We start from the raw sequence: 17,544 nt of genomic DNA, 5'->3' as shown, positions 1-17,544 counted from the left end.
TTGCCTGAGTTCAATAATCCATAGCACCAAACATGAAGCATTAATTTATTTTTGTCAAAGTGTCTGTTTCATCATTATTTCAGTGGACCCACGTTGAGTATTTTCCTGTCAGTGTGTGGATTAAATAACACTCAGCTTCGTGTCAATTGAAGGGAAATAATCCCTCAAAACCACACAAACTTTGTCACATTCCTGCACTGAAGATGAGCTCAGTGAGGGCGAGCAGGAGGGTTTTTTCCTTCGGCGAGACAGTATTCTTGTAAAAACTACTGACATTTCTTCACATCACATGCTGTTCCTGTTAGGTCCTGTTAAGTACCTTTAAAGAGCTGTCAGACAGGAAGTAGTTGACTCCAGTGTTTCCTGTGTTAACATGATACCATGATGATAGCTATTGTCTGAGTGGATGAAATCCGTCAGATCCAGTCATTTTTTTGTAGTTTTTTACTCAAACTCAACAGACACAAAATAAAACTCATTAAAACCATCTTGTTTGTCTTTCTCCTGGAATAAGTCCAAGACTTTTTGTTACCATCTTATTAGTCATTTACACCCCCAGACATCTGTTATATTTTATGCACATTTTCACTACGCAAATCCAGATGAAGTCCACACAGATCAGAAACTAAAACACTTGTGAATTCTGGTTTTCAAGTCCTTTAAAAGAATACTTCAAGACTGGGGAAACAGGCTAATTTTCTTTCTTTTCCCAAGTTAGAGTTAACAAGTATGTGTTCATCACATAGGAAATGAAAAGAACTTATTTAGTCTTTAGTCCAACTTTCGTCTATAGTGAAGTTATTTTTCAGACAAAGCATTCAGTTAGAAGTGTAACCGCTGAAGAATATCAAACTCGTTAACAGGCAGCGATTACCATGAATAGCATGTTTACATTTCCCCTCCACAATCTATACAACATAATGCTAATTGAACGTTTCATTGCAGCTCTGCAGTTGTAATCTGGGCCTTGTAAAGAGGGGACTCGTTGTGAGCTAATTGTTGCCTCCTGCGACAAGTGAAGAACTAATTGAATGAGTTTAGCAGGGGCTCATTTCACATATTGGATTAAAACCAATCTGTCCTCACCGCTTGAAACTGATGATTTGAAAGCAACTCTTTTCTTTCGTTGATACACACACTAACACACACACTGCGACCACTGCAGCTTTCTGTGTGTGTCTGTATTTCATAATAGTCCATTAGTGTTCAGTAAAAACACAAATTAGTTGAGATGAAGAAACAGACCCACTGGGGTTCAGAACTAAATATGCAGTCATAACACACACACACACACACACACACACACTGCCGTACAGTGTGTCAATAAAAACATTTAACTGAAATATTACTTTGTACAGCAAAGTTAGACATTAAAATTAATTCATGAGGTCTGCTCTGTGTGTTTAAACGTGTGTGTGCAGTTTGCATTTGTCTTTGTGTTATTCTGTGTGCAGCACAGAGAAATGAAGGAAGGTAAAAATTCAAAATAAGAGAGGGGAAGCAGCTTGACAGTTTCTTTGGCCTTTTGCATTGCTGACAGACAGAAGCGCAGCAAAAGGTAAAGGGGTCATTAATTACTCTTTTTCACTCCTGAAAGGGGAGAGAATATTGTGTGTCTGTCCTTTAAACACAGACACCAGGAGAAAAGCGGAGAGCAAAGAGGTGTCATAAGAGTAATTTTGGCTTGAAATTGCAGGAGGTTGGAGGGAAAGAAAACAAAGCGTGTTTGCGCGACCCTTGACGTTCCCCATCGGAGTTCGGCTCAGAAAAGAGCTGCTGCTCGGTGAAGACCACAGGAGGCAGGGTTCACTTTCTGTGGCGTCTTCATGCATATCTCAGATAACAGCTGAAATGCCTCCATATGTAACTGCAGTCTGGTGGCCTGCACAGAAGACTGGATGTCAGGAGGGCAAATTGCCAGAGCAGCTTTTTCAGTGTGTGCATGGGTTGGGTTAGTATTTTTCTTGTATTTAATGTGAACATTTGTTGTGTAAGATGTGGAGTGGACTTGTTCTTTCAATTTGGAACAGAAGTCTCCTATATTCAGAATCAGATTTTGACTGGATTTGTATCGAATATGAAAAGTGTTTCCTGGCATCACAACACTGAGACTAAACTTCATCTGAAACTGCTCAGCTTGGGAATGAACTTTTTTGTCTTTCACCTTTTCGCCTCCAGCTGTATTAACAGTCTCTCTTGGTCTCTTGGGATTTCTGTACAATCTCCAGCCCCTTCTCCCTATAAGCTTCCACACACACACACACACAGAAAGAGAAAGATGTTACAGTGAAGAAAAAGCTCTGACAGCTCATTTTCTCTTTGCAGCAACAGGTGACAGCCGCCTGCCTGCAGCTATCGACCTGCGCTGGTCTCCTGGAGCCACGGCTGATCACTGTGCAATGCATTTGTCGAAGGGAACCATCCTGTACCCGTTACACAAGTTACTGTCCCACATCTAAAAGCATATGATAAGAAGATGCTGAGGAATCAGCTGAATGTGTATTTAGATAAAGACTGTACCTTTTGTGCAAGATCTTCCTTAACTTTTTGCATTTGTTGCATCTGCTGTTTCGTGGCTGTGCTTCATGTAAAATTTGTGAGACATCAGACTTAGTAGACACTTACATGACAACATGCTGCTGATGCCTACAGACAAAGCCAGTGTGACAGGTTGTATTTCTGATATAAATCATGACCCTCTAAGTCAGTGGGGGCATTAGACTGGAAGAAAAGCCAAAGACAAATTCCTGGTTACTCTGTGGGTTAGCGCTGTGACAAACTCAAACTCCAGGTGAGAAAGTGATTGAATTATTAAGAGGACGCATCTCCAAACTGTTCAGGAAAGAAGCAGGACATCCAAAATAAAGGCTCGCCGCTGTGACAATGACTCCTTTTGGCTTCATACAAAACTTACTCCGTTACTTCATGTCACAACCCAGCTGCAGTGACTCACCACCGACTTAACTTCGGGGTTGTGAACTCTGAAAACAATGGAAAAAAACTATCCTGTTGAAAATAATAACAATAAAAAAACACCCCCGATCTCCTCTTGTTTGCTAAATCGCTTTGAATTCACATCGATTTTGCGAGACGTTTGCTGCTGATTGATCAAGTGCAGATGAATCAGATCGCTGAGTGGTGCAGCTCCTCATCGTCTCTAACTCCATCCCTCCAACCGGCCCTTCAGGTTCTCCATCTCCGTCCATAAAACACCAATTATCATCACGGAGATCAAATCACGAAGACAACTGGGTGTGAAGAGAAGGGCACACACACACACACAGCGCAGAAGAGGTCTTATTTCATTTCTCAACATTATGAACATAATGATTGGGGAAAATAAGAAGACATATCTCTCACTCTGTCTTCATTTCTTTGTCCTCTTCCCTCACAAGAGCTGTTTGATGTTACCAGCGGTTTGTATGTGTGTGTGTGTGTGTGTGTGTGTGTGTGTGTGTGTGTGTGTGTGTGTGTGTGTGCACGCGCGTGTGTATGTGTGTGTGTTTGTGCATCCATCCCTCTCAGCCCTCTGCTATTACCACTAACTACTCCAGGCCACAGTAGTTCAGGTATTGATTTTTCTCCTTGTTCGTTCTGTCTTTCTGTCCCCTCCGAACCACTCCCTGGAGAGGGTGTGTGAGAGTGTGTGTGCTCTCATACATTTATCTTTGTGTGCACCACTTTGAGAGTGTTGGCTTTTATGGGTAGATGGTAAGCTGCATTTTGTTTTCCCTGGCATCTACTTCGTGCAATAACAATCAAGTTAATCTTGAGGCCGTTTACGTCAGCAGAGGTGATAACATGCATATAATACCCTGCAGAGTGTGTGTTTTTCTGTACCGGCTCACAAGCACAAACATGTGGTTGTGTGCGTGTGTGGGTGCACCCTTGTGACTATGTCATCACTAAATCTTACATTTTTTAGTTTGGCTTTGTGTGAACCTATCAGTTCTCATAATTCACTTTGGTGGGTGGAAGAAAATCAAATGACAGACAAAGTGAACAATATGTACAGTATTTCGTGTCATCTGTGTTAATCTGTCAAGACAAATTCAGATAAATAACTGTAATGACACAGAATGTCCAGAGGATGGCGCAGAAGATTGTGTAAAAAATTATCTTTTCAGCGAAGGCCATTGCCAGCAAGCTTTAAATATCATTTAGTGTTTTATATCTTTAATTAATGTATTCAAAAACAGATGCCCTTTTCTTTAAAGTCCTTTTACCTGACAGGATGATGGTCTGTTGCAAAACGCGTTGAGTCAAATGACTTTCAATGTTTTGATTCCGAGATAATAATGTTAATTAATGATGGATGATATACTAAACAGGATATTTAAAATACATATTGTCAGTATAGGAAAAAATGTAAAATGCACTAATGTCACAGTGACAAAATAGCATTTTTAAGTGTTAGAGCACATACAGGGTATGTTAAATATACTACATAATTACTTAACTGAACTAAACTATTTCTCCAAACTTAAACTGCTGACCCGAGAATTAACCACTGAAAGCGTTTTCCTTAAACATCGGAGCTGAAATGCACAGGATTTCGTGTGTTGTGTTATTTTAAAATCTCCGTATTTGTTAGAATGTGCAGTGTCTTTTGCGTCCCCTGGAGGGCAGCAAAGATCCGAGACCCCTACTGTGTCGCACACATTAGCAGAAGAAGAAGCTTTCCTCAGTGGAGGGAAGGTTTGACAGCTTGTTTGTTGTGACCATCCGTAACGTCGTAATGTTTTCAGTGTAGTAAGTTTTTGACGTCCTTCAGTCATTCATCGAAAGACAAAACCAACGGTTTGAATATCTAGTGTTCTGATTTTAACGGAAGAATTAGTAAAACGCCACCATATTTTACATGTTTTAGTAAGTTATAACGGTAGTAAACGGCGTCAGAACAAACCGAAACGTTAGCGCTAAAGCGGGCTTGAACCATAGATGCCAAAAATCGTGCTAATGTCCGCTGTGTATGTGGAAAAGTCAGTGTGTTAGCTTACTAACTAAGTAAACATAGCTTTGGTCTGTACATACGAGTTGCTACTTAGTGGATTATTTGTGTGCCAAAATATCATATCTTAATTGAAGGGTTTAATTCAGTCTGCCGGAGGTAACTAAAAGTGATGCCTGATCGTTGCGTTCGCACTTTATTACAAATTTCGGAGGGTGAAGAAGCGATAAAGTTGTACGACAGTTAATTCGGGAAGTAAGTCCATGCATGCACCAGAGCGAGAGATTTAAAAAGTGTTTAAATGCTGCCATGTGTATGGAGTTATACATTGATACAGTTTTCATTGCCAAATGAGTGGTTATAACACAAATACACCTGTTATGTGCCCTGCTGCCTGCTCAAAGGATGTAACAGGTGACTTTGCTAGGGTACCAGCCACTTTGGTTATTATGGGTCTGATAAATTAAGCTTGTACAATGAATGTAAAAGAAGGACCTTTAACAGAAATAATTCTTAAGAAAATAAATGATCTTGCTTTGTACTTTGCTGTCACTTTAACTAATGATTGCTCTGTTTACTGTGCCTTAGGAAAGTAATGAGTGGAGAGGAATCCAGAAGAGGTTCATGGAGGGGCGGGAGAGGAGGGGAAGGAAGAGGTGGTGGCGGTAGTGCAGGATGGAGAGGTGGAGGTGGTCGTGGAGGATGGAGAGGAGGAGGAGGAGGTGGTCGAGGATGGAGAGGAGGAGGAGGAGGATGGAGAGGAGGAGGGTGGAGGAGTAGACCATGGAGAGGAGGAGGAGGAGGAGGAGGAGGTTGGAGAGGTGGAGGTGGTTTTCGGGGAGGAGCATCAGGAATCTATCAGAGAGGTGAGAGGTTTTATATATCCATCTATCAGTTTTGCAGAGATAGAAATTTTATATGTTTCTCTATAAATAAATCTGAAAAACAACAGGGAGAAAAACATTTACAACTTAAAAACAACAACTTACATTAAAAGCTGCGACTGTCCTGACTGCCCATGTGCCTGTTCAGTTCTTTGTCAGGCTACTCTGGACGTGTTGTGTCCGTACAAAGGATGGACGCTTTACTTCTCTGAAGGTGGGCACGTTTTTTAGGTCTTTCTCACAGGAAATGATCCTCATTCTGTCTGTGATGTATGTGTTGTAATATGTCTTTTTGTGTGCAGGCTTCATTGAGAGCTCACCTTCTTTGGAGAAGATCAAAGTGTTTGAGAAATATTTCACTTCCAGGATTCATCTGTATGACAAGGTCAGTTGGTCTGTCTGCTTGTGTGTCTTCCTGTTTAATGAATCGTTAGGTTATCATCTCTCAATATAGTCTATGTATGATGAATACTTTATGCTCTGATATAAACGTGACCATTCTTGTGTGCACAGGATGAGATTGAGCGTCAGGGCAGTGTTCTGGTGGATTACGCCGACTTGACTGGAGACCAAACCGTGCGTAGAGCCCTTCCTGATCTGACCACAGACCTGAAGGAACAGCCAGAGCTGATGCTCAAGTGTTTGGGAGTGGCTATTCATCAGGTACACGCATGCAGTTGTGTTGTCTTCTGTTACAGCCTTTCATAATGCTTATACTCCTAAGCCTTTTGATTCTGTGATGATTCAAAGCATTGAACTGCTCTACTGAGAGATCAAGTACCAGACAGATTCTGGGTCTGTGTTTCAGGTGTTGACTACTGATTTGGAGAAACAGGTTGCTGAGCTGCAAGGTGAAGAGCTTCCTGTCGTTGCACCAATCATCAACATCCCTCACATTAGTGCAAGGTGGTGCACACAGTGATCACAATCAGCTGTTTTTATGACATCATGAATGTAGATGACTTTATTTGTGTAAATCATCCACAGGCTGTATAACTACGAACCGCTGACGCCGTTGCGGATGTTGCGTGCCAGTGTGTTTGGTCGGCTGGTGTGTGTGAGGGGTACTGTGGTCCGAGTGAGCAATATCAGACCTCTGTGTACCAGGATGGCCTTCAAGTGCCTGGGCTGTTCACACACACAGTCTCTTTCACTGCAGCATGGGAAATATGCTACACCTACCAAGGTATGAACACTTGTAGTTCTTTTTCTGCAACATTTTCTCCACAACTTAGTATACACAAGCTTTCTACAGCTTCGGTTTTCCTTGAGTGTACGCTTGTAACCATATTTGGCATCATTACTTAGATTAACTTTGCAGGTTTCATGTGTGTATACAGTATATATGTGTCCTTTATCACCTAGTGCATCCAGCCTGACTGTCGCAGTCGCTCTTTCACCCCCAGCCGGAGTTCTCCGCTTACTCAAACTGTAGACTGGCAGATCATCAGGTAAGTATAGCATGTTTGCAAATGTTCAACAAAGGAAAAAGTAGTGGGAGATGTGGCTGATTTAGAACCAGGAAAAATGTAATATGTGCCAGCAGAGGTCTTTGAAAGGTGTTTTGTGATTAGGCACGAAGCAGCAAAAATCAAAGCTGAGTTGTTAATACAAATTTCCCTTTTCCCTATAAATTATCAACCCAATAAATACTGTTGTAATTCAGAAATGCAGCTCATTTCCAATCCTGAGCCACTATTTACATTCTTCATTTGAAATTTTTTTTTTTTGTTGTTGACCACTTCAGGGTGCAGGAATTGATGGGCGGGGAGCAGAGGGAGACTGGACGAATCCCACGCACCGTAGAGTGTCACCTGACCTCAGACCTCTGTGACAGCTGCGTCCCCGGAGACACCGTGACTGTGACAGGGATAGTTAGAGTTACCAGCGATGGTACAAACACAATGAAACACACACTTATTAACCTGGGTGGAAGTTAAGTTTGTTGTCAGTTTTTGCCTTTTACTGGTAGTTGTTGATTTGCACATGATATTAACTGTATAGAGACACTTACCCTTTAATCCTGCATGTGAGTATGAAAATTCTCAATGGAAGAAATTAACATGAAGTGATCTTTTACCCTCACAGCCACCTTCACGTTGGCTACAAGCCAATCACACACAAAACTCTCACCGTTATTATTCGCATGCAGGCAGTTCCCGGGGAAACAAGGATCAGTGTATGTTCCTCCTCTACCTTGAAGCTACTTCTGTCAGTAACACTAAAGGTACTGAAGAATGTTTTTGCACTGTGATTCGAATTATTTGGAGAAGATATATTGTATGTTTTTAATGAGACTGAGCAGTGAGTGTGGTGTTATTAATCCTTCTATGTGTAGGTCAAAAGTCCAAGTCAGGTCAGGGGTCAAGAGGGTCGCATGAAGATCGTTCTGCAGGGGAAGAGTTCAGTCTGAAGGAGCTGTATGCCATCCAAGAGATCCAGTCACAGCCTAACCTTCTGAGACTTATAGTACAGTAAGACGTTTGTTACCTACAATATTATTTGTTTGCTGTTTAAAAACATGACTGCATGTTCTACAAGTTCTTCTCAACTTGTATTGTTAATATGACCATACCAAGTTATCTAATACTGAGATTCTCACCACTTTCAGCTCTTTGTGTCCCGTCATCTATGGCCACCTGGTGAGTTCACACCGATTAAATGGGGCATAATTTTGATATCTTGATTTGTCAAGATATCAGCTCAAAATAAAAGTGGAGTCCAGCATCCTGTGTTCTTGTGTGTCTCCAGGTGGTGAAAGCTGCTCTTGCCTTGGCATTGTTTGGAGGCAGACAGAAACACACAGACAAGAACAGCGTCCCAGTTCGAGGAGACCCACACATCCTGATAGTGGGAGACCCTGGATTGGGAAAGAGTCAGATGTTACAAGTAACACACAAAACTCAATAATCCCTTTGAATACAGCAGTAGTATCTGGCAGAGATTAATAAAAACACAGTCAGTAATGCAATTTTATTACTCTTTAGCTGAGGTTGTAATGCATGTTTACTTACCTGAAGCTGTGGTGTGTTGCTGCAGAACCAGTTTCAGTGTGCACATGTAAACCTAATACTTAATCTAATATTTCATGTGTGCACCATGTGTAGGCAGTGTGTAATGTGGCTCCCAGAGGAATCTATGTATGTGGAAACAGCACAACCACCACAGGTAAATGTTACTCTTCACTAAATCTTCCTATATGATGTTACACATTGCAGGTGGTGATTTCACTGTGGATAGTTATTCAGATTTGTTACCACATAATCAAGTTGGATTTTGTTTCCTTTTTTGTTTGTTTAAAGGATTAACGGTGAGTTTATCTCGAGACGCAGGAACAGGGGATTATGCTCTTGAGGCTGGGGCCTTGGTGCTGGCTGACCAAGGTAAGAAAGGGAGTGCCAGCACTGGTTTGATAAGTGTGTTTGTGCCAGTCTTGCATATTGTATATTGACTGATACCTGAGAAATCAACAGAATTGGAGACCCATACTTTCCACCGTGTTAGTTCTCACTGCCTATTGAGAATTGCTTGTTTCTCCTTTTTTTTTCTTTGTCTACCAACATGTCTTCTTCTCCTGTCCTGATTCTTCTTTAATTCTCTTTCTGTCTGTTCTCTTCAGGCGTGTGCTGCATTGATGAGTTTGATAAGTTAGGCACCCAGCAGCAGGCACTGCTAGAAGCCATGGAACAGCAGTCTGTGAGTCTGGCTAAGGCTGGAATAGTTTCCTCTCTGCCGGCCAGAGCGTCTGTCATAGCTGCAGCTAACCCTGTTGGGGGACATTACAACAGAGCCAAGACTGTTTCTGAAAATCTGAAGTAAGTTAAGACAATTAGCATATTGATTATGTTTTTTAGCAGCTGATAAAATATTAATGTTAAGTGACTGACTTGTATTTACAGTTGTTTATTCTTGTCTTTAGAACGGGCTCAGCTCTTCTGTCTCGATTCGATGTGGTCTTCCTCCTCTTGGACATCCCGGATGAGTCACATGACCGCCATCTGTCAGAACACGTCATGGCAAACAGGACAGGAAGAGCCAGAACCAGCAGCGCCGTGGTTACCAGAACTAACAGTGAATTAGAGACCTCCATCCTTCTTGACCACTCAGACATGCCGCTGACTGAACGTCTGAAGGTAAAAAAAGAACGAAAAAAAGAAAAGAACCGCACCACACGAGGAGTACTGTGATATCTGCCAAAAATCATTTGCACTTATGCAGTATGTGTGTATCTTTGTATAGATCCCTGCAGGTGAAACTGTAGACCCCATTCCAGCGTGTTTGTTAAGGAAGTATATCAGCTATGCTCGTCAGTATGTCCATCCGTCACTTTCTAATGAAGCAAAAAAGACAATCCAAGAATTCTACCTGTCACTGAGATCTCAGGCACACTCTGCTGATTCCACACCCATCACCACACGACAGCTTGAGTCTTTAATCAGACTAACTGAGGTAGGTTTCTCTGTGTTTGGTTTATTCACCACCATCAGCAACATCTTTTTGTTTTTTAAGCTGCAGTTTCAGGCCAAGGCCGGTCCCAAAAGTTCATCTGTCTAGAAGCAAAAAGGACCTCATGCTTAAGTGACCACTGTGTGTTTTTGTGCAGGCAAGAGCCAGGTTGGACCTTAGAGAGACAGCTAGCAAGAGTGATGCTGAGGATGTGGTGGAGATCATGAAACACAGGTGACACTGTAGCAGTCTTTGTGTGTATTATGACTGAAATTAACAAATGTCAGTATGGATGAAAATGATTATTATTGTCTCAGTCTATTTGTTGTTGTTGTTTTGTTTATACAAAGTAAAAAAATGTCCATGAGAATGTACTGTACCCAGAATGTAATTTTCACTCTCTCCTTGTGTGTGTGTTATTTTGTTTTGCAGTCTGGCTGATACATACTCAGATGGTCTGGGCAATCTGGACTTTGAGCGCTCTCAGCTTGGGTCAGGCATGAGTCAGCGCAGCGCTGCAAAACGACTGGTCAACGCACTGCACTCGCATGCCCAGAGGACCAATCAGAAGCAGTTCGACCTACAAATGCTTCGATCTATTGCAGACAGAATGAACGTCAAGGTGAAAGCATCCGGATGCTCAAATACATATGCATGAGATAAAAACAGATAAGTTAGCAGTAGGCCAGATTTAAGTGCACAAAAGGCACAAACACATGTGATTTTCTCTGTGAGAAATTAGCTACTTAAGCAATCAGTCACTGGAACTGTCATCTGAGCAATATTTGCAAATGAAGCAGAGCTCAAAAGGTCCCCAGTTCAGCTGTGGAACTTGTCAAAAATGAGTTTTCATTCCCTTATTAGGAATAAAATTAAAATGTTGCAGTGCTGAAAAAGAAACACTGATGAATTTAAGACATCACATTATTCAAGGCTGCTTGTCAGCTCCACCTGATAAAAAGTATTTGGGTGTCTCCTACTCATCAAATGAATACTCGAAAAACTAGAAAAATGTCACATAATAGAAATGATTTCAGCACTTCTGTGTGAAATACATGCATTAAAACAAAGTGTTCTGGTAAAAACACTCGTGATGATTTATTCATGCTTTGGTTGATTTCTTCCAGGTGGTGGATTTTGAAGGTCTGTTGAGCTCCCTGAATGAGCAAGGTTTCCTGCTGAAGAAAGGACCCAAACTGTACCAGCTGCAAACTGTCTGATCACTGACACAACAGACTCACAATACACACCTGCTCCTGCTTGCAGACCTCAACACCAGGTCAGTGTGGCATAACTGAACAGGGTCTCTCTTTAAAGAAGAAATACACATATTAACCATCCACACTGTTTTGACCAAACCACCAGCCAGCAGGCTACCATGTAACAACCATAGCAACCACAACAACTGACAGACTCATCTAAATACTAAAACCTCACAGAGGGCATCTACGTCCTGCTGAAAAGAGGAACTAAGCTCACATGGATCCAGTACACAAGCGTCTTTGCTGAGATTGTCTTCATTTATTTACAAAAGGCCTCAAACTAAACAGGGTATAATCGATCCTCTTTTGTTTCAAGACTTCAGACGAATGTAATTTAGTGCCAGACTGTTTCAAGCATCATCTTAATATGTTAATAAGGATAAAAAATATCTGAGTTTAGACCACTTTACCGTAATAGTCAGGTACACCTGAGTGTGCAAGCTTTTGTGTTATTTTCACAGCACATGGTGACTGTTTCAAACAGTAGTTGGCACTGAATTGATTTAAGTATCTAGTATTGGGCAGGCTACAACATGTTGATCAACAAACACCCAGTTGTGCCGTGTTTGCTTCTCATTTTCTTCTTAACTGCTTTTCAAATGCTATGAATCCGCTGCCTTTTTGACTGCTGTTTCTTTTTGTATGGTATGCACTTTAATAATAAACTTTAAACATTCACTAAATAAATTGGGGTTTTTTTTCCTTGAAATGTCATAATAGTTAGCTTTTTGTGATTACGAAAACATGATTAAAAATGTTATATTATACTATATTTCTACTATATTTCAATTTGTAATACCACAATACGCTAAATACTTACTTTTTTAATCAGTGGAAAAGCTACAACATGTGGTGTCATTTTTGAAGTATTTCCTCTGATACTTTTATTTTTGCTGACTTGGAGGTTTTGACTTTCAATCGCGACGTCATCTGTTTTCAAAGGCGAAAGCGTCATTGGCAATTTTACGACGTCGTGTTCCGTTTCAGTTTACGGCAACATGGCAGCCTGCTGGCTTGAGCTGTGATTCAGTCGGTTCTGACCGTCGGGTTCTGAAACTCCATCATGAAAACGGGGGCGGACAGCACGAGACCAGCAGGTCGGTAACGGAGGGCTCGTCAAGATGATGATGACGTGTTTCCGAAGAATTTCCGCGCCTATTTGCCGCAACGCAGCAAATGTTCGCTGCCTGGTGTCCGCGCGGAGTGCTGGTGTGTGTTGGCTCGAGCCTCCGTCATGGCCGCGCGGGCGCACACCTGTCACCGAGGGCGTCCGGCTGGGACAGTCAGCGGTTAACGGCTCGTGGCTGTTGAGACTCAAGGGGACAGACAGTCGTGTCGCGTGCTGGAGTGGGATCCTCCAGCAGGTTAAAGCGACACCCTGGCACGCGCAAGGAACCGTGCTCCCCGGATACCCAGGAGTTCACGACAAGTCGGTGGCCGGTTTCCGGTCTCTGCTGTGCCTCAGAGCTCGTGGGCTTTGCAGCGGAAAGACCAAGGAGACAACGGACAGCTCCCCGGCGGCAGACCGGAACGAAGCAAGTCCGGTACCGGGACACGGGCTTTTCAAGTTCAAAGAGCTGGTGAGCACAGAGCTGTCAGTGTCACAGTTATCTGTAGGAATGTGAGCGTCGCACAACGTAACGGCAATGAAGCACACCTGTAGGGCGTGCATACAGATGCTATCCCAGTACAAATACGATATAACAGGAAACATACTTTAAGCTCACTTTTTGTATACTTAAGTTTTTACTTCCCTAAAAGTGTCTAAATATGCTATTTGCACAATGTATCTGGCGTTTCAAAAATATCCACCACCTGTTATTGGAATACGGTTTGTCATAGGATTGTTGATACTGATGCATGATATGGAAACAGCACATTAATGTCGCTGATCAAGTTAAGATGTATCTATATGGAAGTGACTTTTTGAAAGTAATTCTTCACTTTAAAATGTTGTGAAGTATGTACATTGGTTACAGGGAAAGCATACTGTGCTTACATACATGTAATGAATCAAATCAGAACCAGAACCACTTTCTAAAAGAGTAGCTGGATCTAACTGAATGTCATCGATTCATACCTGGCTCAGAAATGTGGCTCAGATTTACCTGTTGCATTATGCCAGCACTGTTATATGTCTGACTCATTTCAGAGTAACACCTGTTTCTGCTCTGTTGTGTTTCTTTTCTTTTCGTTCTGCAGTATGAGAACCCGTGGACGGTCCCCAACTTTTTGTGTGTGTGTCGGATAGTGTTGGCTCCGTTTCTGGGTTATATGATCATCCAAAAGCACTTTGACCTCAGTCTCACTCTGTTTATGCTGGCTGGAGCTACTGACCTGGTAATACAGACACAGACACTTTGACCAAAACACCCAATGCAGTTTTTTCCTTTGTTGAGCAGACACATTGAAGTGCATAGTCCAGTCTGTTTGCTTCTTTTGAGAAGTGCACATTTCTTACTTCTGTTTCCTCTTCTTCTTTTGTTTTGAAATGAGGGCTCATTTTGTGCTGTTCTCTGTCACAACCCTTTTGAAACTTAGCTGACTTGGAATCAAAAGACTAGACAGGACTTTGCCAGACAGCATCAACTCATTCAACCAGCCTGTATCTGAACTTTCTTCAACAGATATTAAAAAAAAGCACATCTTCATCTCTTTTTCCTCCTCCTCTCTAACTCAGCTGGATGGGTACATCGCCAGGACGTGGCCCACTCAGAAGTCGGCTTTGGGCAGCGCTCTCGACCCACTGGCTGATAAGATTCTCATCAGTATTTTATACGTCTGTCTCACTTATGCAGAACTTATACCAGGTACCTGACTGTGTATTTCGTGTGACAGCTCTAACAGCGTATTACAGTATTACAGCTTGATTTTATCTTGTTGTTTGTTCTGTTTCAGCCCCACTGACAGCTCTGGTGATTTTCAGAGACATTGGTTTGATAGCTGCTGTCTTCTGGGTCAGATACAAGACTGTACCTCCACCGGTGGGACACATTACATTTCATTCTGAACTAACAAAGTTTATTGAATATGATTTGGAAATTGAGACTGCACGGTATTTGCTGCACGATCTGCCAGAAGTAGAATGTGATATTAATTTAGTCTGGATTACATTGCTGTAGAAGAGGAAGGAAATTACTGTACTTTTCCATCTCCCGCTCTTTTATCTCCAGGTGACCCTGACCAAGTTTTTTAACCCCTGCTACACCACAGCACAACTGAAGCCCACACTTTTCAGCAAGGTGACACAGACACAAACCCAGTCTCATTGTGCACTGGATTTTTAACATTTCGTACATTGTTCTAGAACAGTGAACAGTTGAGCCTTAAATAGCAGGACTTAAGAGGATTGTCAGTTTGCTGAGGAGTTAAGATTTATGCAGGTTAGAACTCTGAGTGCCGTGATTTTGCAGAAATATCATAATATATTTTCAGTGCAATGCAAATGTCATCACCAAATTTACAGTTTGGTCAAATGGATTATTGCTACACATGTATATATGCTGGCCTCTAAACAACCAGGTGAAAATAATCATCTGAGCTGAAAAGTGTTCCTTTGTACTTTGAATTTGCAGCTTGCTAAACTCTCTAGCATGAATGCAGAAATACGTTGCACATAAAACCTCTGCACAGTAAAACTTACTGTCAAAATATTCCTTTATAAGGCAGCCACAGATTCTGCACATTTTATTTTAATACATTTGAATATGTAGATGGCAGACCAGGAGTAGGTTTTTGCTGGACACAACTCTTGTTACATGCTCAACAAATTTACCCTAAAATAATGAGTAAAACTTACTTAGTTAAAGAAACAGCTGACATGTTTTTGTGCCTTTTCCTATTCTGACCGTGTGTTTTTATTCATTTTATGATCAGGTGAACACGGCCATCCAGCTCCTTCTGGTTGCAGCTTCTTTGGCTGCCCCAGTCTTCCAGTATACAGACAGCGTCCTGCTGCAGTGCTTATGGTAATGTGCAAACAGACACAGTTTCATCCACTTTATATTAATATCCATAATGTATTTTTCTTTCCAGCGTAGTGTTTGCAAAATGTTTATTGTGTAAAGGGATTTTTCAAAGCAAATGGTTTTATCGTAGTCAAGCACATGTTCTAGCAAAGTGTTCAGGTCAAGTGTACTGACTCATTTCAGTCTCTAACTCCCAGTGAGTTGCACTAGAGATCCGACTCAGGACAAACATTTTTACTGTGTCACAGTAACCCATATTTTTATCCAAATTCGGCAGATTAAATCACACAACAGCATCCATCTGTATTTCTCTTGCTTAATTTTAATGCATTTAGCTCACTTTTCATGAGGTTTATTTAGGGTTTCATGACACTTGGCATGACGGTAAGTTCATACCTACATGTTAATCGCGGTGCTTGAGTGAGCAAGACACAAGAGAGAGCATGCAGTTAGCACAAACGAAGCAGTGAATCAGAGAAATTAAATGTTGTTGTCTAAATGTTTCAAAGCAATTACTTTCTAAAGCACAAATGAACACTCTCACACCTTCACACACTGCAGGTTTTGTGAATGCATTCAAAGTGCAGGCTTCATATTTTCCCTGTGTGCCTCTGCTCAGCCTGCTTGCCTGTCACACAGAATTTCCCCATAGTGCTAACAAAATATATGCAGGTATCGCCACGGCACACAGTGAGTTTTCAATTTCGTTCAGGAAATTGCTGCCTGATATTCCTTTCTAAATATATATTTAAATGATAGTCAAACAAATAGATTAATTATAAGATATGAAAATAAATGCTGTTTTCAATTCTTTCTTTCATGAATGAATTAAAATGTGTAAAATACAACAATGTGTAAAATGATTTTACACACAATGAGTTCAGTGCCTGTGCTACAAAGTCTCTCTTGGTACTACCACTGGAGGGCGCACATTTCACACTTAGAATTTTAATTGCACAATGCCAGTTCAAGTTTAGTAATTCAGTCTATTGTCCCTCACATGACACAATAATAACTTACTACAATGGGAAAATTAAGCTTTTCTGATCAGTCAGTTTGAATCACAGCACAGGTCATATCTTGTTTTATACTGCAGGTATGTAACAGCGGTGACCACAGCAGCATCAGGCTATAGCTACTGGCACTACGGCCGCAAGACTGTGAAGGTGCTAAATGCCAGATCACCATGAAACACCAGAGAGCAGAATAAAATCGACGAACATTCTCAGCAGAGACGCTGATCAGCAGCAGCAAAAGTCGAACAGACAGATGGATGATCACCAGGAGCTCTGAAACCAAGTAGCTGTGACAACCATTTATGAGTCGCCATGGCAATGACACACAGAAACCAACTGAGGCCACAGATGGTTTATTACGCCACTACAGAAACGCTGAACAGCAGCTCTGCCTCTGGACTGACTGTGGACCAGAGGCTCATGCACACAGATAGAAATAGCAAACACAAATATAGACTTTCCGCCCACCCGCAAACACAGTCATATGCACTCAAACATATATGTCAAGTATGTGTTAAGTGTTCGGACGAGAGCTTCTATTTTTTCTTAATTTTTCAATCAGGAAGTGGTAATGTCAGCGTAGTCATTGTCACATGATTGTCAGTTTTGTAAACCAATGATTTATGATTAAAAAAAGAAAACCTGCTTCAGTTTGTCTCTGTGTATGAGTGTACAGGGATGGTATGCACATAATCTGATGGGACACAAAGCTGCAAAACTTTACTCAGTGTGAGGAGTTGCTGCTTTTTGCTGTAAAGATTGAATATCTTTACATTTTGGACTGTTGCTTAAAATTGCTTCTTGTGTTGACTTCTAAAGATGTTCCATCCATCCAACCATTTTCTAGGCTGGTGGGTCCAGACCTGGTACGCCTTGGACTGTTAGCCAGTCAGTCGCAGGGCAAGTCACACAAAGACAGACAATCACGCTTAAGGGCAATGCAGAGTAGCCGATTTACGTAATATGCGTGATTTGGGGACTGTGGGAGGAGGCCAGAGGACCCATGCAGGCACAGGG

The 17,544-nt window shown here is 41.6% G+C and overlaps 1 protein-coding gene across 1 annotated transcript; it reads left to right on the top strand.

Moving 5' to 3' along the window:
• Nucleotides 1–12,498: 12,498 nt before the first annotated feature.
• crls1 (cardiolipin synthase 1) lies at nucleotides 12,499–17,173 on the top strand. The gene is made up of 7 exons (XM_046402227.1): nucleotides 12,499–13,123; nucleotides 13,746–13,883; nucleotides 14,224–14,353; nucleotides 14,442–14,527; nucleotides 14,717–14,785; nucleotides 15,420–15,511; nucleotides 16,608–17,173. The coding sequence occupies exons 1-7, from the start codon at nucleotides 12,665–12,667 to the stop codon at nucleotides 16,699–16,701; spliced, it is 1,068 nt and encodes a 355-aa protein (XP_046258183.1). The 5' UTR covers nucleotides 12,499–12,664; the 3' UTR covers nucleotides 16,702–17,173.
• The last annotated feature ends 371 nt before the right edge of the window (nucleotides 17,174–17,544 follow it).

The sequence above is a fragment of the Scatophagus argus genome, chromosome 10, assembly GCF_020382885.2.
Source record: "Scatophagus argus isolate fScaArg1 chromosome 10, fScaArg1.pri, whole genome shotgun sequence".
Lineage (NCBI taxonomy): Eukaryota > Metazoa > Chordata > Actinopteri > Scatophagidae > Scatophagus > Scatophagus argus.
Note: the sequence above shows the minus strand (reverse complement) of the source record. Positions and strands in the feature narration are given on the sequence as shown.